This window comes from Aspergillus eucalypticola (assembly GCF_003184535.1).
Source record: "Aspergillus eucalypticola CBS 122712 chromosome Unknown BO83scaffold_25, whole genome shotgun sequence".
NCBI lineage: Eukaryota > Fungi > Ascomycota > Eurotiomycetes > Eurotiales > Aspergillaceae > Aspergillus > Aspergillus eucalypticola.
This window is the reverse complement of record NW_020290299.1, coordinates 454158-474697: the sequence shown is the minus strand read 5'-3', so window position 1 is coordinate 474697 and position 20540 is coordinate 454158. Positions and strand designations below refer to the sequence as shown.

The 20540-nt window shown below is 52.4% G+C and overlaps 10 protein-coding genes across 10 annotated transcripts; 6 read left to right on the top strand and 4 right to left on the bottom strand.

Annotated features, from left to right (window-relative positions):
* Nucleotides 1-193: 193 nt before the first annotated feature.
* Nucleotides 194-2215, bottom strand: BO83DRAFT_381203 (putative COP9 signalosome subunit 2 (CsnB)). Its single transcript, XM_025531939.1, has 4 exons — nt 2002-2215; nt 1778-1936; nt 1662-1722; nt 194-1609 (listed from the first exon to the last, which is right to left on the bottom strand). The coding sequence occupies exons 1-4, from the start codon at nt 2043-2045 to the stop codon at nt 353-355; spliced, it is 1521 nt and encodes a 506-aa protein (XP_025384974.1). The 5' UTR covers nt 2046-2215; the 3' UTR covers nt 194-352.
* Nucleotides 2216-3205: 990 nt separating this feature from the next.
* Nucleotides 3206-4618, top strand: rho3 (Rho family GTPase RHO3). Its single transcript, XM_025531938.1, has 8 exons — nt 3206-3276; nt 3337-3387; nt 3442-3459; nt 3523-3539; nt 3598-3612; nt 3664-3785; nt 3836-4037; nt 4097-4618. The coding sequence occupies exons 1-8, from the start codon at nt 3227-3229 to the stop codon at nt 4213-4215; spliced, it is 594 nt and encodes a 197-aa protein (XP_025384973.1). The 5' UTR covers nt 3206-3226; the 3' UTR covers nt 4216-4618.
* A 114-nt stretch (nt 4619-4732) lies between these two features.
* BO83DRAFT_440080 (lipoyl(octanoyl) transferase LIP2) lies at nt 4733-5733 on the bottom strand (the record flags this gene model as incomplete). The annotated part of the gene is made up of 2 exons (XM_025536225.1): nt 4804-5733; nt 4733-4741 (listed from the first exon to the last, which is right to left on the bottom strand). The coding sequence occupies exons 1-2, from the start codon at nt 5569-5571 to the stop codon at nt 4733-4735; spliced, it is 777 nt and encodes a 258-aa protein (XP_025384972.1). The 5' UTR covers nt 5572-5733.
* Nucleotides 5734-6073: 340 nt separating this feature from the next.
* On the bottom strand, nt 6074-7146 carry BO83DRAFT_114455 (pyridoxamine 5'-phosphate oxidase family protein). Its single transcript, XM_025525960.1, has 2 exons — nt 6819-7146; nt 6074-6750 (listed from the first exon to the last, which is right to left on the bottom strand). The coding sequence occupies exons 1-2, from the start codon at nt 6933-6935 to the stop codon at nt 6139-6141; spliced, it is 729 nt and encodes a 242-aa protein (XP_025384971.1). The 5' UTR covers nt 6936-7146; the 3' UTR covers nt 6074-6138.
* Nucleotides 7147-8424: 1278 nt separating this feature from the next.
* Nucleotides 8425-10022, top strand: BO83DRAFT_344551 (NIPSNAP family protein; the record flags this gene model as incomplete). Its single annotated transcript, XM_025528723.1, has 2 exons — nt 8425-9100; nt 9184-10022. The coding sequence occupies 2 exons, from the start codon at nt 8425-8427 to the stop codon at nt 9666-9668; spliced, it is 1161 nt and encodes a 386-aa protein (XP_025384970.1). The 3' UTR covers nt 9669-10022.
* A 946-nt stretch (nt 10023-10968) lies between these two features.
* BO83DRAFT_452475 (aminoalcoholphosphotransferase) lies at nt 10969-12907 on the top strand (the record flags this gene model as incomplete). Its single annotated transcript, XM_025536867.1, has 7 exons — nt 10969-11108; nt 11171-11204; nt 11268-11425; nt 11507-11553; nt 11618-11713; nt 11764-12428; nt 12478-12907. The coding sequence occupies 7 exons, from the start codon at nt 10969-10971 to the stop codon at nt 12586-12588; spliced, it is 1251 nt and encodes a 416-aa protein (XP_025384969.1). The 3' UTR covers nt 12589-12907.
* Nucleotides 12908-13021: 114 nt separating this feature from the next.
* BO83DRAFT_114351 (40S ribosomal protein eS27) lies at nt 13022-13987 on the top strand. The gene is made up of 3 exons (XM_025525959.1): nt 13022-13265; nt 13459-13521; nt 13612-13987. Exons 1-3 carry the CDS (start codon nt 13263-13265, stop codon nt 13792-13794), a joined length of 249 nt encoding a protein of 82 aa, XP_025384968.1. The 5' UTR covers nt 13022-13262; the 3' UTR covers nt 13795-13987.
* An 875-nt stretch (nt 13988-14862) lies between these two features.
* BO83DRAFT_440076 (alpha/beta hydrolase) lies at nt 14863-15869 on the top strand (the record flags this gene model as incomplete). Its single annotated transcript, XM_025536224.1, has 1 exon — nt 14863-15869. The coding sequence occupies exon 1, from the start codon at nt 14991-14993 to the stop codon at nt 15867-15869; it is 879 nt and encodes a 292-aa protein (XP_025384967.1). The 5' UTR covers nt 14863-14990.
* A 49-nt stretch (nt 15870-15918) lies between these two features.
* On the bottom strand, nt 15919-17801 carry BO83DRAFT_381197 (proteasome regulatory particle lid subunit RPN5). Its single transcript, XM_025531937.1, has 5 exons — nt 17583-17801; nt 17475-17531; nt 17183-17419; nt 16638-17126; nt 15919-16585 (listed from the first exon to the last, which is right to left on the bottom strand). The coding sequence occupies exons 1-5, from the start codon at nt 17664-17666 to the stop codon at nt 15986-15988; spliced, it is 1467 nt and encodes a 488-aa protein (XP_025384966.1). The 5' UTR covers nt 17667-17801; the 3' UTR covers nt 15919-15985.
* A 664-nt stretch (nt 17802-18465) lies between these two features.
* BO83DRAFT_114316 (putative siroheme synthase) lies at nt 18466-20501 on the top strand. The gene has a single exon (XM_025525958.1). It carries the CDS (start codon nt 18824-18826, stop codon nt 20486-20488), a length of 1665 nt encoding a protein of 554 aa, XP_025384965.1. The 5' UTR covers nt 18466-18823; the 3' UTR covers nt 20489-20501.
* Nucleotides 20502-20540: the final 39 nt, after the last annotated feature.

The following is a 20540-nucleotide window of genomic DNA, read 5'->3' as shown; positions in this document are numbered from 1 at the left end:
GGGGCTTTGACTCCTACTTACTTGCTGTAGTTTAGTTGGAATGGGAAAGAGTTCCATGTTTCATGGTCCGCTGCCCACCCCCCGGCCCTTTTGGTGATTTTAGTGTCTTGGTGGCTTACGGATGGGCTATCTAGATGCCGTGCGCATTGGTAATTCTATGATATCATTGTTTTGGTTTGGTCTGTAGGGTGTGATGATTGATTGATTGATGGAGCGATGTTGTGTCATGATTTCATTCCTTATCCTTACTTCGTAACCCTGTGTGTGTGTGTGTGTGTTTCTCTAAAGTGTATGGGCTATGACGCAGAAATGGTTCAGTTGGATGAATGGATGGAACAATGCATTGCCCTCCCTAGACGCCTCCCAGGCCCAGCTTCGTTCCAGACCCTCCGCCGCCTCCTCTGCCTCGGTGTCCACCCCGCAGTCGGCGACCACCAGCGCGTAATCCTGCAGGCGGTTCATCTCCAAACCCGGGTTGGAACATGGGCCCTCCTCCCCTCATACCGTGCAGCTGTGCGGGATCTTCCCTGAATCCATCCCCGTCGTTCAAGGTCGCTTGCCAGAGAGACCGCAATGATGCGTTCCACTCCTGAAGTGCCCGCAGCCGGTCCACGTCGCTAGCGCTTTCAACCTCCACAATCCCGTTTTCCTGGTCGATCTTGGCATTGAGCTTTTTGTCCAGGATCAGGAAGCTCAGGATGTCTTGTACCTCGGGTACCGAGACCCGGATGTGCTTCGAGATGAACTTGAGGGTGAACCGTGTGTACGGGGCGATCAGCTTGAGAACGGCCTTCGTCCGCATGTTTCGGCTGACCTCGTCAATGTTCTCTGCGATGAAGGGATCGGCTAGGACATCGGGGTTTTTGCTAAGGATGGCTTCGTATGCGTGGATGTCGTCGCGTTGGAATGCGTCGACTAGATCGGTCATAGCGGATATGCGGGGGTCGTTCTTGTACGGCTTGGTTTCTTGGGAATAAAATGGGTTGATATCCGATTTCATCAGCATCGTGGTCAACACGAGATACTTGAGCACCTGGATTCGCTGTATTGAGCCCGCCTCATCGTAGTTTCGGAATGACTCGAAGAAGTCGCTCTGCGCTTCCTCCCAATTCTCCTCACTCATGTGCATCTTTCCTCCGCATTCTCGGATAATACCCATGATCTTGGGGTGCGGCACCGCCGACCGGACTCGAAGGGCACGCTGGTAGAGCGCTTTTAGTCGCTTGTTGTTCTTCGTCTCGGCATACATCTGTATCTCTAGGGCGTATAGTTCGAGGAGATATGTTCCTTTGCTGGGATCGTCGGTGCCATCTTCCCGCTGGCATGCCCGGTGCAGCTCCCGCACCTTCTTGCTTAGCTGACCGTACTCTTTCCGTTCCAGCCAAAGACGCGCCAACTTGATGTTTGTCTTCAACCATAGTCGCTCGTTGTTGGTATTTTGGAATGAGCGCAAAGTCAGAGAATAGAATTCCTCCATGCACTGGTAAGCTGTGTCATCGTCCGATCCCTTCTCGATATAATCTAGCATGTTGTTGATGGACTTTTCGGAGTAATTACGAGTGACGGCCGACTTGACGTAAGTGAGGAGCTCTCTGTAGTGTTCAACGGCCTGGAGAATCAGTATCTTATCATCGTGAGCCAAGAGCGCAGTGACGCCTTACATCGCTATATCTCCCAAGTTTGAATTCCAACTTGATAGCCTGCTTCAGTCCTTTGAACCCCCTGGGCTAGAGTCAGCACCTTGCCTGAACCATCACTGACGAACATGGCCTCTTACCAGTCGCCCTTGTCTTGTTCTAGATCCGGAACACCCAGAAATTCATCGATGGCCTCCTCCGGGTTGTCTATCTTCATCTGTTTGGCATTATAGTATTTATTCTCGATACCGACGTCTCCCGATTCGTCATCGTCTGCATCCTCGTACTCGAAGTCGTACCTGCGACAGTCCAGCTGGTTAGCGGCCGCGGCCATCGGCGGGCTGAAGGGACAACATAGGCTTACTCCTCGTCACCCGAATCTTGCATGAAATCATCATCGTCAGACATTATGAACGGATTAAACCTCGCTGCGTTTTGGGGTATCTAAAAGAATCAAAAACTTAGAGGCAAAAGAGGATCGACTGCGTGCTAGAAGACCGATGGAGATAAGAGATAGAAGGAGATGAAGGTGAGTGAGGAATGGAGAGCTTCCGCGCCTATCGGAGCCTGGGGCCAAAGTTCGAGGTTCCCCGCCTTTGTAGCTTCCTCGCCGGGCCCGACCGAGACTACATTTTACTATAGCAACAACCTACACTGGACTTGAGCCTTGTTTACTCCCGGGAATTGCCTGTCAGTAATTGATGGCTGAAACATATGACCTAGACATCTATTTGAGTTATCTTACACTGAACAGTCCAATAGCTCAGACTCCGCAATGATTGTCGTCAGACGGAGGGCTTACTGGTAGGACTACTATGCTTACTGTACTATATATAAGTTCAATTCACGTTCAATAACAAGATCACCCAGACTATTCTAACTAATATTACTGCCTATTAGTGGCTCAGTGACAGAAACATGGACTCTGACACATTTAGTCAGACCGATTCGAGTTAGACTTGCATGCAATGATTCTAAATATAAAGCCAATCTGAGCGATTGGCGCCTGTCACAGCCTGAATCTGCGTGCTAAATTGAACCCGACATCTACAACTAACCGCACCGCCTTAAGGCAGGAAGGGTACGCTCACTCATCATACTACTACTGAGTTGGCTAGTATAAGCAATACCCTCCATGGTTTCAACAGACACTGCCACTTTACTGTGGAGGGCACACTCTACCCACTGTCAGAACTAGCCATCTTTGCGGGTGAAATTTTGCGAGGCGTGGCGAAGCGAACTCAGCGGCTCAGGCACTTGGCAGATGACGATCGTCTCTCATTTGCGGATCGTCCGTTGCAGGACGGAGCCGATGACATCGACCGGCCTCGCTGCACGGCGGCCCACGACTTATCTTCGTGTTCGCAACCACTTTTTTTACTCTAGCCAGATCAGTGCCTCGTGAAACGCTATTCGTACCTATTAGCCCTTACTCCGCACACTTTATTCCTCTTCACTATCCCCTCATTCTGTTCGCCATTCTGCTCTTCGGTTGATCCCCTCCCCATCTAGCCCCTTCCCTCCCTTATCTACTAGGACCCTTCTTTCCGCGCATCTCGACACATCCACCACTCCCAACTACCGTCACAATGAGTCTCTGTGGTCGCCAAAAGGTCGTTCGACGTAAGATGGTGCTATTGTCAGTTTCACCAAGCCTTGGCAGTTACATTTGATGGGCAGATTGCTGATTTCAGATAAGAGGGGACGGCGCTTGCGGCAAGACCTCCGCTCTGAATGTCTTCACCAGAGGGTGGGCACCCCTTGTATTTTTCTTCTGTGGTCGAGACCGCTAACTTTCTGGTAGATACTTTCCTACGGTCTAGTGAGGATGACCTTTCTGAAAGCTGATTTCCTGTTGCGATATTAATCTTTCCCACCTACATAGTGAGCCTACTGTATTCGGTGCGCATGCTCTTCATTGGCTTATGATGATCATACTGCTGACCGTTGTGCTTTCCAGAAAATTACGTGCATGGTACTTCCTCCTCCCTACATAAACAAACTCGCATGCTCACATCCATCTAAGATATCTTCGTGGACAATGTACACATGGAATTGTCGCTATGGGATACGGCCGGCCAGGAAGAATTTGACCGACTGCGCGCGCTATCATACGAGGACACACACGTGATTATGCTTTGTTTCAGCGTGAGGATTCCCGCTCCTCGAGGATTGGATAAGAGGTTGACTCCTACTAGGTTGACAGTCGCGATTCGTTTGAGAACGTGGCGAGCAAATGGATTGAAGAGATCTCGGAAAACTGCGCCGGCGTCAAATTGGTGCTTACTGCTCTCAAGTGTGATCTGAGAAAGGATGAGTTCCTCAACGACAACCCGAACGCGATCACCTACGAAGAAGGACTGGCGAAAGCCAAGGAAATTGGTGCTGTGAAATACCTGGGTAAGGGCGACTCCCATCCCGTGATATCATTCGCGTGATGGTTCCTGACATCTTGACAGAGTGCTCCGCTGTGCAAAATCGTGGTATTATGGAAACATTCTACGAAGCTGCAAAGGTCGCCCTGGAAGTCAGAACTCAGGGCTCTAACGGATCCAGCGAACGGTGTGTCATTCTCTAGACATGCCGCTGGCCATCCTTCATGACTTGTCGACTATTGCATTGCTCTGTTCTTATACCCTTCTACCTGCTTGCTCTTCCGCCATTGAGCTGGATCATTTGCTGTGACCGTTCCAACCGGGGGAATGCCCTGGGTTTCCCACCACTGGCATCGAGCTATCATTTCCTGGGCGTTTTCAGCCTGTCATGCCTTGCTCTGTTCTCTTCTCTATATATACTTGTCTTGGACCCCTGTTGTAATCCTGTATACCTAATGTTTGCTCTGGGGATACCTTCCAGAAAAGCGCGCCAGTCGGGACACACCCATGGCTGCTTATCTATATTCCATCATTCGCTCTGGTCGATCACCGCATCGACCATTGGTATAGACTATGCAAATGTACCATTGATAATGAACACGCCGTATCCCGCGTACTCAAGAACCTCCTTCCAACTCCTTCTCAACCGCACCCTCCCCCCAGCATGCAAACAAAGACCATAACCACACTCACTCCATTTCCTCCCTCAACAAATCCTCCTCACTCACCCTATACACCTCGTCAATCCCCTCCCCCGTCGCCCCCTCCCCACACGCAAAATCCCCATTCACCCTCCCAACAAACTTCCCCACAAACCTCCCAGCCACCTCCTCAACCGTCACCCCCTCCACCCCAAGCCCTTGTAAACTCGTGGTCTCCCTCCCCTCCAACCCACACGCCACAATCTGCCGAAACCACCACATCGGCTCCTCCGTCACATTCAACCCAATCCCATAACTACTAATATGTCTCCTAAGATGCACCCCCACCGCCGTAATCTTCTTCGGCAGCTCACCTTTCCCCCCCTCAGACCCTCCATGTTGTTTCCGTCCATGCACCCAAACCCCCGGATCCTCCGTCACCATTCCCCTCACCCCATACTCCCTCAATACATCAATCACACTATTCTCCAACAACCGTATATGACACCGCGGCGTGAGTCCCAGCCGTCGTAGATCGAGAATCGTGTATGCGACTAGTTGGCCCGGCCCATGGTAGGTTGTTTGTCCACCGCGCAGGGTGGGGTGGTATTCTGCTACCCGGGAGGTAGGATCATAGGGTTTATTATCCGGTGGGGTTAGGATTTGGCGGATTGGTTCGAGGCTGGGTGGGAGGGACAGTGTGTTGGCATTGGCATTGTTGAGGGTGTTGGAGGGAGGGAGGTCGCGCCGGCCGGTGGTGTATACGGGATTCGGGCTGAAGGTTATTATGGTTGGGTCCGGGGGGTTCGGGGTGAGGTGCTTTTTGTGTGAGAGGAGTCGGCTTGTGAGTGTTTGTTGGATGTTGGCGACCCGGCTGAAGGGGGTTATGTTGGGGAGGTGGAGGTGGGCGAGGCGCATTTTTGGGGTCGGTCTGGTGGTTTTTCCTTTTGGGTGGTGGAGTTGGGACTGAAATTGGAATTGCGATTGGCAGGTGTTTAAAATTGGTGGTGTATTTGCATCGTATTCTGGGGAAGGTGTCTGAATGAGGTAAGGAGTGTGAAAATGGGCGAAGTTATTGAATAGATAGTAGTTGGTGTGGAATTTATTGAGCTTGCGGTTTGATAAGATTGGACGTCACTCCCCCGGATTGTAGTGTCATGTGATGAGGAACGCAATTCCGATCTCGATTTCGTGCTTTCTTTCCCACACCCGGAGCTTAATTTGGGATTGAGTTTGCTTGGTGCATTCAATTTTCTATGTACTGCAGTGGATACTTCCATATTGGTCCAGGAGCATGATTGCGAGATCGTGTGTGCAGAGATCTTCAGGAACCGAGTGCGCCGAACCTTCCGATGACTGTCTGGACCTAGATAGTCCGCAACGCTTGGATATCTGCTTGCTTGCTTGCTTGCTTTCAATTTCCCCAAATTTGTTATTCCCACTAATAGAATATGATATACAAGAAATCACAGCATTTAACAAGCATTACTCGGGCGCAATGCCATTAACCATCGTTCCCTGCGTGCCCTCACCCTCCGATACCAACTGCCAATCCCTCACGCCACCCTTCCAGTCTGCAATGCGGCCCTCGCGCACCTGAACGGTCACAACGCGGACATCGCTGTCGATTGAAATACTGGGCCGTCTTTGACCGGGTTGTTGCTGCAACTGTTGTCCGAAAGTGCCCAGCTCTTCCTCGAAGGTGTTGTTCTCCAGATGTTGCTTCTTGCACCAGGCCTCCTCTTCAGAACCAGGTTCCAAGAAGCGCGCGGTACCGGCGATAGTTGTGGAAATACTGGAAAGGGCGCTTGTGTTCAGGTTCAACAACAGGCTCGCCAAAGAGGAACGTGTGGCTGCAGGCGGGGGAGACCCCTCGCGACCATCGGGGTTGGGAGCCCGGGTAGGCGGACGGTGCGAAACCCAGTCATGGACCAGAAGGGACACGCGAGGGTTGGTGAGCAGATGATTGGTTTTGCGAGAGGAAGGGTTGGTGGTCATGATAATCGTCGGATACGGGTCATAGGGAGTCGAGGGGAGGTAGGTGTAGGACATGAGCGAGATGTGCGGGGTCAAGCCATCACATGTTGCAAGGTGAAGCTGACAGCGTACAAAATTAGTTTCCGATTACAATGACGGTATAAAGGTATGGAAATTGCAGTACTCACGAATCGAGAATTCTTCAGACATGAAATCACCTCCGTTGGGAGGGTAGTCCCGACATGCGGATGAGTAGTTGTGGCTGAGGCCTCGTACGAGAGGGGAGGGTTCATAGAATCCGCCATTGTGTAGGACACGGAGAAAATATCTTCAGAGGCTAGGTAGGTTAAGAGGTGCTGGATGTCAAGTGTAGCAAGTGCGCTTGGACTCTGTCGAGTCAACGAGCTCTCAGGTAGGACAGTACACAGTGAGTGGCAGTGGCAGTGGCGGGCCAGCTCAGCTGGAGGGGTGTGACCGGCAACCAGATGAGCTACCGCATTGGGTCTACCGGACTAGTCTCATTTAGTACTAGCCCTCCGGGCCCGGATCACTGCGCGGCTCGCTTCTGATTACATAAGAGACAGCTCCGGTCACGACGTCATCGGTGCTGGGAGCTACGCTTGAGGCGGTGATGGATGCTGCCAGCTATCATCAGCTCTTTACTTACCGAAAACCCCGGTGTGTTATAGGCAATTGATGAGCCGTTACCAATCGGGTTGAAGATATCAATGAAGATAACCTCATTTCCCGTTATCATGTCCGTAGCCGTGAACGCGGAGGAAAGGAAGCAAGACCGCTTTCGTCATGGTCTCGGAGATGCAGGGCCAGGCAACGAAGATCGGCCTAGACAAATGGAATGGACAAATCATGAGGAATGTCTATCTCGGGGACAACACATCATCCGCAGAAGAAAACAAGAGCTGTATCAGCACAATGGGATTAGTACACTAGGGCTGGGATTGGTGATTAGCCCTTATATAAGGCAGGCCCCAGCTCAAGTTACATTGGCAGTAGCCGAGAACACGGAGAGAGAAAGCACAGCCCAGTTACGTTATTTAGCAGAACAGACAAGACAGGTCTTGGGCTCTTCACAGGCTTGTTTCCCCGCACTTTTCCAGTTTAATGAGCAAGTGACGCCTTTTTCCCCAGTTTCCCACTTGTGCCGTCCGGAAGTACCTTAACCACTCAACTACCTTCCTTTCCTTTTCCTCTCTCTCTTTTCCTCTCACTCTTCCCTCCCCCATTCACTCTCCACACTCACCCTCCATTGGCTCTATTCGATTGTCACCTAATATCCTACATACCCGTGGCTTATTACCGACAACCGTCATTGGGGATTATTACTTCTCCGCCCGACAATTCGACCTTCCTCTTTGCTGATCCTGGACTCTAAAGCTTGCGACCTGACTGGTTCCGTGGACTCCTGCTGCAGTGCGCCTTCCCTTCAGCCGTCGGTCAGGTCGTTGTAACGCATCGCGTGTCTACCTACCTCTCCCATCCCTGCCCTTACCTGCTGTCTCAGTTACTCTTTCTACATCTACTCATCTACTTCCCCTCTCCTGTCGGTAAAACCCCTCTTCTCTTGTGTCGCCTTTCGCAGTCTAATCGCTGTCGTTGGGCTCCTCTTCTGTATTCGCTGTCAACCCGACACACGTCCATCCATCCTTCATTTTACCTGTCCCCCTCGTTGCTTGTCCGACTACCTTGTCCTGCCTCTATTTTGTGAAGAATCTCCCCATTCTATCCCTTGCCTCAGCATCCGTTTCTGTATAGCTATAAGCTCTCTACGGAATCATGCTCGCCCCACGCTTGTTGCGGCCGGCGTCTTCGCTGGTTCGCCCCTTCAGTTCCACTGCCACTGCCTCCCGCGCCCCCTCTATCCGTGACATCACCCCCGACTCGGCTGCTGAGTTCAACGCACGTCAGAAGGAGTTTCGCGAGAACCTAGAGGTTGCTCGCAAGAAGAGAGAACAGCAAGAGAGTCAGTCTGTCGATGCTTCTGGTTCTACCTCTGCCCCATCCCCTGCATCCCGTGACCGCCTTCGTGAGTACGCTACCGCTCCCACTGCTCCAGGTGAGAGCAATGCGAGCAGTAACAAACATCCCGTTTTTGATGCCGCTGAAGTTCTTGATAATAAGGCTTTGGGCTCACTTTCTACCCACCGTATTATAGGAGACGAGCAGCTGCAGGAAGCCAGTCAGTCTCCGAAGCGCGGCCCCCTGTCGTCGCTCATCTACGGAACGAAGGAAGGCCAGCAGCTGGACAAAGATATCGAACGGTCATTCTCGCAGGTTCTCGCCCGTGGAAAATACGTACACTCCATCGTCTTTCACGACGTGAAGCCCGATAAAGTTGACGACTATGTGAACCTCGTCGGCCAGTGGTACCCTCGCATGGCTGCCGACCCTGAAAACCGGGTGAATTTGGTTGGCAGCTGGCGCACGCAGGTTGGAGATAATGACACCTTTGGTACTTGACTTGATGCGCCCATTCAGCCTTTCCAGTTGCGCTGAGAATGCCTCTGTTACTATGGATGCTAACGGCTCTTGCAGTTCACATCTGGGAATATCAGCGATATGAAGGTTACCATGCTTCCCTCCACAACATCTCCTGTCACCCTGAATTTCCCGAATTTGACCGGCAGTTGAAGAGCTTGATCAAGAGCAAGAAGACGTCGCTGATGCAGGAATTCTCTTTCTGGCCCACGACGCCTCCACGGCGCCTGGGCGGCCTCTTTGAGCTCCGATCATACACTCTTCATCCCGGAAATCTTCTGGAGTGGGAAACACACTGGCGTCGTGGCCTCAAGGCCCGCCGGGAGGTGATGGAGGGTGTTGGGGCATGGTTCGTTCAAATTGGCGACCTGAACACTGTACACCATCTCTGGCAGTTTGCGAACCTCGAAGAGCGTAAAGTCCGCCGTGAGCAGTCTTGGGGCATCGAAGGCTGGGGGGAAACTGTCCACAAGACGGTGCCACTTATTCAGACCATGCAGAGTCGGATCCTGATTCCCATGCCCTGGAGTCCTGTTGGCTAAGCCGGTTCAACTCGACGATCATCACATGGTCTTGATCACGGGGTGAGTTTTCCAGGACCCAGGCAGACGGAGCCAAGCCCGATGACTTGTGTTCCTCAACGGTCCGAGCGCCATGAACAGAGGTGGAATAGGAGGTATGGGGGATAAACAGGAGACCGATCAAGGATGGAGCGACTCAGCCCTGCCTACTGTTGCAGCGAATGCCGAATTATGAGGCCCTCGAGCCGTCTGGGGTAGTGTACACACTCGGCACGCTGCTCATTGTTCCTCTCACGAGCCGGCCTTGATGCCCTTTGTGTATCGTATCTAGCATTAGCATACCTATGTTCAAACTGACATCTTGTTGTATCTGTTATCCCCGTCTCCTGTCTATCTCCAGAGTCTCTACAAAGTAGACGACCAGCTGCTGTACTACGTAAACAAAGTTGATCCATGGCCCCGCTTGACTGTTCTAGCGTATCCTGCGCGACTCCGCTTTGTCGACGACTAAATTCATTTCCGTCATGGGCAGCTGCCTCGGGCCTCGCGCGACTCAGCAGACTGGTTGCTGGTGTGCTGGCGCCCCCCACCTGTCCCACGACGATCACAGACGGGCTTCCGTAGCAGGACTGGTTGTTGGAAATGAGGAGACGTGGGTGCGGTCTTGTCTCCTCCGTCCGAGGTAAACCAGCAAATGAAAAGCAGCACGGCACGTGGGTATTCCGCGGGAATCCACCTGGTCCTTCGACGCTGTGCGGTGGGATTCTTCGCAGCGACTAAAGTCGTTGAAAGTTCTTGGCTGTTGAAGAGAAGAGGGACCGCCTCGATACGGCTTCCTCACTGGCCTTTTTGGCTCCCCGCGTCCGCCCTCCTGTCTTTGCCTTGACTTTTCCGCCGGCAGAAAAAAAAGTTACTAGAAAATTCAAGGCCAGCATCAACAAGCTGCACCCACTTCTTTCTTCCTCGCCGCGTCGCTTTTTCTTTTTTATTCTCCCCACTCGCGCTACTTTATCTTCTTCTTTTCTTTTTTCTTCTTTTATTTCTACACTTCTACTTCGACCGGGTCCTTTTATAAACTTCATCTTTAATCTTTGAGCAACCCTTTCTCCGCCCCCCTGGCCCTGGTTCGCCTTCTCCGGCCCTTGTTTCCTTCTTTACCGCGCGGCATCTGCAATTCTGGCGTCAACTGCAGCCCGCTTCCGGTTTGACTTTCATCGCGTCAAAGACTCAAGAGACCATATACTTCCGAGCATCTTTGACCATCTAGATTTACAGGCCCTATTGCTCGCTGTAGCTCAGGTCCTTCTGACCGACAGGCAACATGGTGTACATTCGCCAGCATCAACTACCCAAGCTGCGGGAATACCGTTATGCAGGAGTCGATCTTTCGCTTGTTAGCCGCTATGTCCTCAAGCCGTTCTATAATAACTTTGTGATCAAGTTCTTCCCTATGAGCATGGCGTAAGTGACGATACTGGCTTGTTTCGTCCTCTAGTTTTGTTTTATTCTCGTCTGGCTAACAGCCTTGTTTCCCTCCCCGGTCTTAGTCCTAATGCCGTAAGTCATCTTAGCTCTGGACTGGCCCTGCTGCGACAAAGACCAATAACTGAGGACTGGTAGATTACCCTGACTGGGTTCTTCTTTGTGGTAGTCAACTTCATCACCATTCTCTGGTACAACCCGACCCTAGACCAGGACTGCCCGCCGTGGGTCTATGCCAGTTGCGCCATCGGGTTGTTCCTTTACCAGACGTTTGACGGCGTAGACGGCATCCAAGCGTACGAACTGCCCCTTGCGCCCCATTTTTGATGTGATTCTCTTGTCCGCTGGTAGACTGCATGCTAAATCTGATCTTGCAGGCGGAGAACCAAGCAGAGTGGTCCTCTGGGTGAGCTGTTTGATCACAGTAAGTTAATGGGACGGCCTGACCATTTTTAAAAGATGGACTGGGAATTAAGCTTCGCCTGCAGGTGTCGATGCATGCAACACGGCCTTGGGAGTCTTGATCTTCGCGGCGGCTATGAACCTCGGCCAATCTTGGGCAACTGTGTTGACCCTTTTCGGATGTAGGTGGTGGACAACTTTATGAGTACTGGGCGATGCTGATAAGATGCAGCGACTATGACCTTTTATGTCCAGACCTGGGATGAATACTACACCCAGGTGTTGACTCTGGGAATCATCTCGGGTCCCGTCGAGGGTGTCCTCACTCTCTGCGTTGTGTTTGGCTTCACGGCCTACATGGGCGGTGGCAGCTTCTGGCATCGCTCCATGCTGGAGACCGTTGGAGTTCCCAAGTTGGCCTTCATCCCAGGGCACATCTACGACATGGCCTTTACGCAGTGGTATCTCGTCTACGGCGGAGTCCTCCTGTTCTTCGCCACCGCCTCTAGCATCGTGCATGTCATGCAGGTGCGCCGCGAGCGTGGTCAGGATCCGATCAAGCCCCTGTATGGCCTACTCCCCCTGGTCGCGGTGTGGACTCTTGTGCCGGCTTATCTTTACCTGCAACCCACCATCCTGGAGAACTACATGGTCCCGTTCTGCCTGTACGTCGGCATGATCAATGCGTACGCCGTGGGCAAGATGATCTGCGCGCATCTGGCCAAGGCCAGCTTCCCTTACTTCAACATGCTCCTGATCCCTCTTGCTTTGGCAGTGCTCGACAGCGCTGGTGCGGTCTTTGGTTACTGGCCGAGTCTGCTGGGTGACGGAGTGAGGCAGATCGCTTTCGTCTGGGTCTGCCTGGGTCTGTCGATCGGCGTTTACGGCAGCTTCGTGGTAAGTGTCACGCATGACTATTCGAGGGCGAGACGCTAATTGCAAACAGCACGACATCATCACGACGATATGCGACTATATTGACATTTGGTGCTTGACGATCAAGCACCCTCACGTGGAAGTGGTGACCGCCAATGGAGAGGCGAAGAAGTCGAACTAATGAGGTTGCGAATGATGGCGGTGAGGGTACAAAAGAATGGAGTCCATGTGGAGAACGTCGAATCGCAAAAGACGGTAGACGGTAGATTAATTGGACGGCGCAGCCGTTTGTGCATCCTGGCCTTGCGCTATCAGGAGCATTGGAACCGAGTCGCAAGTCGTCCGGTGTCTGAATGGCAGGCACATGTCACCGGACCGGGGATGTATGTCATGGCCGTATCTAAGCAGCGTATTGGATTAGCGATAGAAATGTATTTGTATGAGATCAGCAGTTGCCGAGTGGCGACAATGCGTCAACCACAGTAATCTCTCTGCCCGTCCGAGTAACAGGTAAATAGATAGTAGTACAAAGTAAGAAAGGGAGCTCCATCGAAGGACCTTGGAGCATCTAGCAGCATCTGGCGGCTGATATAAGCGGCCCGTGATTGGTAGAGAAGGCATCAGCCACAGGGGCCACCGCCGGGCGGTGGCAAAAGTGCTTGTTCGGGCAGTATTAGCGAGAGGGCTGCAACCCTATGCGCCCCCAAACGGGCCGCCGTGGGTGACGCCGTCGAGAATTCCCTTCAGCGCTCGCCATCTCCACGAGACCACCTTTTTGCTTTCACCCTCAAGCAGGCCATCTCCATCAGCGCTTCATTCAACTCCCTTCGCTGATCGACTTTTTGTCTCGTCAAGATGGTACGTTCTACCCCTACGATGCCATCCCACAACCTGCCCAACATATCTCCCTGCATGCTTGCATAGAAATGGCCATCGCCGCTAGCCATCTGTGCACCCCGTCGTCGCCACCATCCCGTCGCCGCTGGCATCTCGAAATTTTCATCGAAAGGAAAGAAAGAATGTTGAACTGACGGATATCCCTTCGGAATAGGTTCTCGCGGTCGACCTCCTCAACCCCGCGCCTCAGGCTGAGGCCCGCAAGCACAAGCTCAAGGTATGAACAATTCCATATCGGGAAAAAAAGTGATCGATAAGGGATGGATGGAATGGGTTGGCTGATATCGGTTACTCTTTTGACAAACAGACCCTTGTGCCTGCTCCCCGTTCCTTCTTCATGGACGTCAAGTGCCCCGGCTGCTTCACCATCACCACCGTCTTCTCCCACGCCCAGACCGTCGTCGTCTGCGCTGGTTGCTCGACCGTCCTCTGCCAGCCCACCGGTGGTAAGGCCCGTCTCACTGAGGGCTGCTCTTTCCGCCGCAAGTAAACGTCTCGACGCAACCGTGCCGGAGCGATGATGAAAGCAATGTGGCGTTCTTCAATGATGATGGATTATAATATCTCGTTTTTCTGAGGAAACAGATTCAGATAGAAGATGGAATCCTCGCCCCTTGCGAGAAAGCCCTGCGGAACCACACAGACAAGGGAAATGAAAAAAATTTTTGACCAGACACAGAACCTCGTTTTTGATACACCTCTTCAAAAAAAGCGTTTTACTACTTTTTTTTTATCTTCCTACATCTCTGCGCAGGGGAGTTCCGGATATCTGGCACATGATCGGTCCATACTACCAAAAACTACTCTTGCCTTTTATCTTTTCTCTTGATTTTCGCGTGATGATTATCGTTTTCGACAAACTTTTGTTCCTTGTACCTACAACGGATGTACCTCGAACAGGGGCACGATATGGGGAAAAATTTCACAACGCCACCAGTCACGTCTGCACATAAGCTTCTGCCGGTTGCCGCAGGAATTCGGATATTGTGGAAGGAGGAAAAAAAACAGATCTCCATCGTGGAGAAGATGAATGATGGCGGCTCCGGTATTGTTGCGGAGCGGCGTGACTGGCTGCAGGAGTCTGGTTACTAGGTCTGAGAGGACAGTGCCGGCACTGCAGAGTTGTGATACCCCTCGTGCGGTAGCAATCGTATGTTTTATATTGGTCAGTATGGACTCTCGCGTGTAGTAGTAGAGCAGTAGCCCCTCGTAATGTGTAGATCTGGCCCGCATCTCCGCAAATCACGAAGCTGGGGTCACTGAGTGCCCTTGCATCTAGACCAAACCATCCTTGCTCGTATGAATGCCACCAACTGGACTGTAAACATATACCCAGCGACCACCAAGTGATCACCTAGACATAACTCTAACAACCTCTACATTCCAGATTTCAAACCCGGAAAACCAAATCCCGTCCCCATCGTAGAAATAAGGATACCCCAACCTACTAGGTACTCCGTAGTAACCACCATCAACCCATCCACCCACCCGGGCTTATCTTATCTCCTCACATCCTCCTCCCACTAGTACTTTTTCTCTCCCCGACATCTTCCTCATACACTTACCCAATCACTCTTAAACCCACAATACCACTCTCACCTACTACCCTTTACCCCTCACCTTTCCAGAAAACGAACTTCAAAAACCGAGAAAGAAAGAAGAAAAGAATAGAAAAATAAAAGAAAAATGCCCCCCCTCAAACTCCTCTGCCTCCACGGCTACACACAATCCGGCCCCCTCTTCCACGCCAAATCTCGCGCCGTGATAAAACACCTCACCAAGACGCTCCTCCCCACAACCGGCTACACAATCACAACGACCTACCCAACGGGCCCCATCCACCTCCTCCCCTCCGACATCCCGGGCTACGAGCCCTCCACCACACAAGGGGGCTCTACCACCAGCGATGACACTCCCACCGAAGCCTACGGGTGGTTCCGACGCTCCTCGACCGCGAACCCACCGCTCTACACGGACCTGCACTTGGGTCTAGAGACGATCGCGAATGTGATCAAGACGGAGGGGCCGTTTGACGGTGTAGTGGGGTTCTCGCAGGGTGCGGCGATGGCGGCGATTGTGGCGGCGTTGTTGGAGCCCGGGAGGGAGGAGGTGATGGGTAGGTTTGCGAAGGAGGGGAGTGTGTTTGAGGAGAACGGGGAGAATGTTAAGGGATTTGAGGTGCCGAGTAGTTGGTGGGAGTGTGTGAGGAGTGTTGGGCAGAAGGAGTTGAAGTTCGCGGTTTGTTATAGTGGGTTTCGGGCGCCGGGGCCGAGGTATAGGGGGTTTTATGAGGGGGGTGTGAAGACACCTGTGTTGCATGTGTTGGGGTCATTGGATGCGGTTGTGGATGAGGGGAGGAGTAGGGCGTTGGTGGAGGTCACTGATGCGGTGGATGTGGAGGGGAGGGTGGTGGTGCATCCTGGGGGGCATTTTGTGCCGGCGCAGAGGCCGTATTTGGATGCTGTGGTGGGGTTTGTGAGGGGGGTCCTTGGGGATGGTAATGCGGCTGGGGGGAAGAAGGAGAAGGAGGAGGTGGATGTTAATGAGATGGAGTTGCCGTTTTAGATTATACATAGATGTAGACTATAGATCGATCGTGTGTGTATGTATGTATGACGATGTCATTATTGTCCCATTCTACTATCATCAATGTGTATATCTGCTATCCTGCTACACAGAATCTACCGGGCCTTGCCCTTCTCTCGCGTGGGAAGGATCCGCGCCATCATCTCCTCCTTCGTGATCAGATGGTCGATCCGCTCCAGCAGTCCCAGAAGGCTCTTCATGTCGCTGCTCCATTCATTCAGCACGTCGTCGGCATCGCGAGGCTTGGCGAAGTTGACCAGTCGGGCTGGACGGTCGATCTTGGCGTAGATCGTCTTCGAACAGACCAGCTCGCTGATGTACTTCTCGGTTTCCTCCTCCGTCAGGTCCAGCAGTTCGGTCAACCGGCCCATCTGGATACGTGTGTAGTACTTGGCCACCACCCGCACGTTATGCTCAATCACGCGCTTGCGGAGGTCCTGCCACCTCCGGTACGGCTGGTCTTCGACCGACTGGCTGGGCTGAGGCTTGAAGACATCCGTGTTGCAGAGGTGAGGGCCGAATTGCTCGCCCACCATCGGCCAGCGCATCAGCTCATGGATGGTGAAGAGCTTCAGTAGCCGGCCTTCAACCGGGACGAGGGAGAGCCGCGAGTCCTGTTGGATGCGGTGCAACAGGTCGGATTGTTCGTTATCGTAGGGAGACAAGACAATGTAGTAGACAATCCTGGCAAGGACCTGGATGATGTTAGCTTGAAGGTATCAATTAGCCACCCAAGGTTAAACCTACGGCACGAAGCTGCTCCGGGTTGTTCTCCACCGACTCCGTATCCAGCACTTCCCGGTAATGTTTGCAAACATCCAGATATTTGTAGTCGTGGTTGGCGAGGATAATCTGTTGTTCATAGTAGCGAAGCTTCAAGTCGGTCACGTCATCGTCCACCTCCATCGGTGCCTCATCCGGGCTACGCGTCTTCTCCTTCTCTTCGGCTTCCTTCTTCAGCTTCTCGATTTCCTCCGGGCTCTTCTTCGGCTTGCGGTTGAAGTATCTCTTGTTGATCTTGCGGCTGAGGATGGTGGCCTGTGTCCAGTCGCCCCGTTCTATGCAGAGCGCAACCTGCTCAAGGATGAACTCTGTCTTCTCCCGTCTGGTCATGGAACCGAATGTCTCGACTTGCAACTCGCAAAGAATATCGGCGGCAGCGTTAAGGTCGCCTTGGGTCTTCTTGATGTTGGAAAGGATGCGGGTCACACGGGCTCTCTCGACTTCGACGAAGATCTATGTAGACGCGCATTAGCATGATGCGGAGCTGGACGGGTGGTTATTTCACTGACCTTGCCCTCAGTCACAGTCCGCAGTGTGTGGATGACGGACAGCTTGACCTCCAAGTTCGGTGTTTCATCCAAAAATCCCATCACCGTCTGGACCATCTTCGTTACGGCCTGCTTGAGCTGGCCATGCTTCTTGGATAGCAGGAGCACCTGGTCATTCAGCAGGTTCCAGTCTCCCGAGTTCTTGCTGAGTGTGACGATGGTGATAAGAATGCGCGATGTTGTGGCAAGATCCGAAGCCTGTAGGATGTGTAAGAATCGCGTTGTCGCCAAACGAACGAGAGAAGGACCGTACTTGTCTTGCTTGCTTCTCCAATACAAGGAGCTTGTCAATGGCACCCTGAACATCGGTCTATTGACAGTCAGTAAGCTATGTATGCAGAGCTAAAGGTAGGGCTCCGACCTTAGCAAGCTGCTCAGCCTCGGGGATCAGCTTGTCAGCATCCTTGGAGAAGTCCTTCTCCGGCTTCAACAGGGTTTCGGACATGGTGACGGGGAAGCGTCACAGCAGGGTATATATCAAATTTGGCGGATATCAACCTGTGGAAGAGAAAGAAGAATGCAAGATATGGGAGGGATTATTGGGAGAAGATGGGAGTCTGGGGGGAATGATGAAAGATGAGTGGAAGCATGGACTGGATCGGAGCTCTGACGTGCAGCTCGAGCTGGCGGCAGCTGTGTCACGTGATATACACCGCTGCAGCACTTGGACCAGAACAACATCCTTCGACAATACTATTCATATCGTAGACGTGTGCCTCCATCTATCGATAAATCTGACCTCGTAGCGATATGACTTCTCCTTCCATGGAAAATATGTCAAAATTTCTACATCCGGTTGTCTTTTATGATGAATGGGACATTCCCGGCCACCAACTAACACGATCTGGCCAATGTTTTGGTTACTAGGAGAGACACACGAGACCATCACGAACCAGTTAGCACTTATATTCTATCAGTGATCGGTTTTCACCACGTGGAATGCTTGAACTCTTCTCAGAAATACTGAAGTGTCAGAACACTAACTCTTCTCAATGAACATATCACAACATATGCTCGCGTCTAGAGTCATGCCCCCAAATCACACCCGTCATGGAATACAATCGTTGAGCATATCTCGACTATACTCTATTCTGCCAGATATCACGATAAGAGCATAAGATGTCAAAACAGTCATCTCAGCTAATAGTTACTCATTGTTACTGAATCAGGCACCATACTGAATCTCCCAATCCGGGGTTGGATTACCTAAGCCACTGCTTGCGATCACGCAATATCGCCTTAACCCCATCAGGAAATGCATCTATAAATTTCCCAGAGGCAGAATGACTCCAAGTCCGCTGGTTTTTTGTGGTGACTCCGTTTATTAATCGCTGAGATAGTCTTATCGACCTGCCAGACGTGCTGACTGGAGAACGTGGTTCTTATCTGCAGTCGTTGCTCATCAGTTGGCTTTTCCGCGGAGTTGAAGAACCTGGAAACTTAATCGACTCACGACTTTAATTGTGGGATGCAAGCATAAATCAACGTGGGTCCTCCAATTCAGGGTCTTGATTGCTCTTACCACCAAAAACTTTCACGACAACAACGAACTCCAAAAAATATTGAAGGTTAGACCGCAAACCCTGCGGTGGCAATTCAAACATGAAGGACGCATCAGATAGTGGTGTTCCGGCACCTCTACTGACAGCCGTGAACGTTGAGTCACAAGTCCACCTAATCATCGGGGCCAACCCTCTTGCAGCAGCCCGTTGTGCCAAAAGCATTGAAGCTGGCGCAAAGCCCGTTCTCATCGCCCCGGACACAGAGAGCCTGCAATACACGTTGGTCGAACGGATTGAGAACGGCTCTTTGAAGTGGCTCCGTAGAGAGTTCCAGGATGAGGATCTTACGAGCCTAGGAAGAGAGGAAGTCGACCGTGTTGTAGACACGGTCTTTGTCACTCTAGGCGGAAACAACCCATTGAGTGCACACATCTCTAAGCTCTGCCGTCGTCTGAGAATCCCAGTCAATGTCTCAGATGCTCCGGAACTCTGTACCTTCAGCTTGCTGTCTACGTATTCGGACGGCCCTCTCCACATCGGCATCACAACGTCGGGTCGCGGCTGTAAGCTGGCCTCGCGACTCAGAAGGGAAATCTCCTCGGGACTCCCATCGAATCTCGGAAGTGCCATTGACAGGCTAGGTGCAGTGAGAAAGCGCCTATGGGCGGAGGATTATGCTGCCGGACTATGCGATGCACCGCTAGAGGGTGACGAGGATGATGCGACTGGCCAACGGCACACATTCAACACATTAGTGACAGAGGACGACATCTCCGCAGCCAAGACCCGCCGCATGCGCTGGCTGTCCCAGATCTGTGAATACTGGCCCCTTCGAAAACTGGCCGCCATCACAGACGAAGATATCAATGCCATTCTCGAGGCCTACTCGTCTAGCAAAGACGGACCAAAAGATCTCAGCAACTCGGAAACCTTGTCAAAGAAGGGCAAGATTGTTCTTGCTGGCTCCGGCCCAGGACACCCGGATCTACTTACACGCGCGACATACAATGCCATCCAATCCGCCGACATCATCCTGGCCGATAAACTCGTCCCAGCACCTGTTCTAGAACTCATCCCCCGCAGGACAGAAGTCCACATCGCGCGAAAGTTCCCAGGCAACGCAGACCAGGCCCAGGAGGAATTCTTGAAGATGGGCTTGGACTCCCTACGTCGAGGAAGATACGTCCTCCGATTGAAGCAGGGTGACCCCTATCTCTACGGCCGAGGAGGTGAAGAATTCGAATTCTTCCGAGGCGAAGGCTACACACCCGTGGTCCTCCCCGGTATCACCAGTGCACTGAGCGCACCCCTCTTCGCAGACATCCCCGCCACCCACCGAGGCGTATCCGACCAAGTCCTCGTCTGCACAGGCACAGGCCGCAAAGGCGCAGCCCCAGAACCCCCTACTTACGTCCCCACACAAACCGTCGTCTTCCTGATGGCCCTGCACCGTCTGTCCGCGCTCATAGAATCCCTGACCACCGAGCCAGCAGAGGGTGCCCGCCCACGGACCCCATGGCCGAAAGACACTCCATGCGCAATCATCGAGCGAGCCTCCTGCACCGACCAACGCGTCATCCGGTCTACCCTGGAGCACGTCAGCGCTGCCTTCGAAGCCGAGGGCTCAAGACCCCCTGGTCTCTTGGTTGTCGGCGCGAGCTGCCATGTTCTACATCCCGCTCAGGGACAGAAATGGGTTGTGGAAGAGGGATTCCGTGGATTGGATGGGTTGCTTACGGAGGTTACGGCATGTCAAAATGAATGATGCATGGATAGAGGCTTTATGATCGTTATGTTACGGATGATGTTCGCTTCGG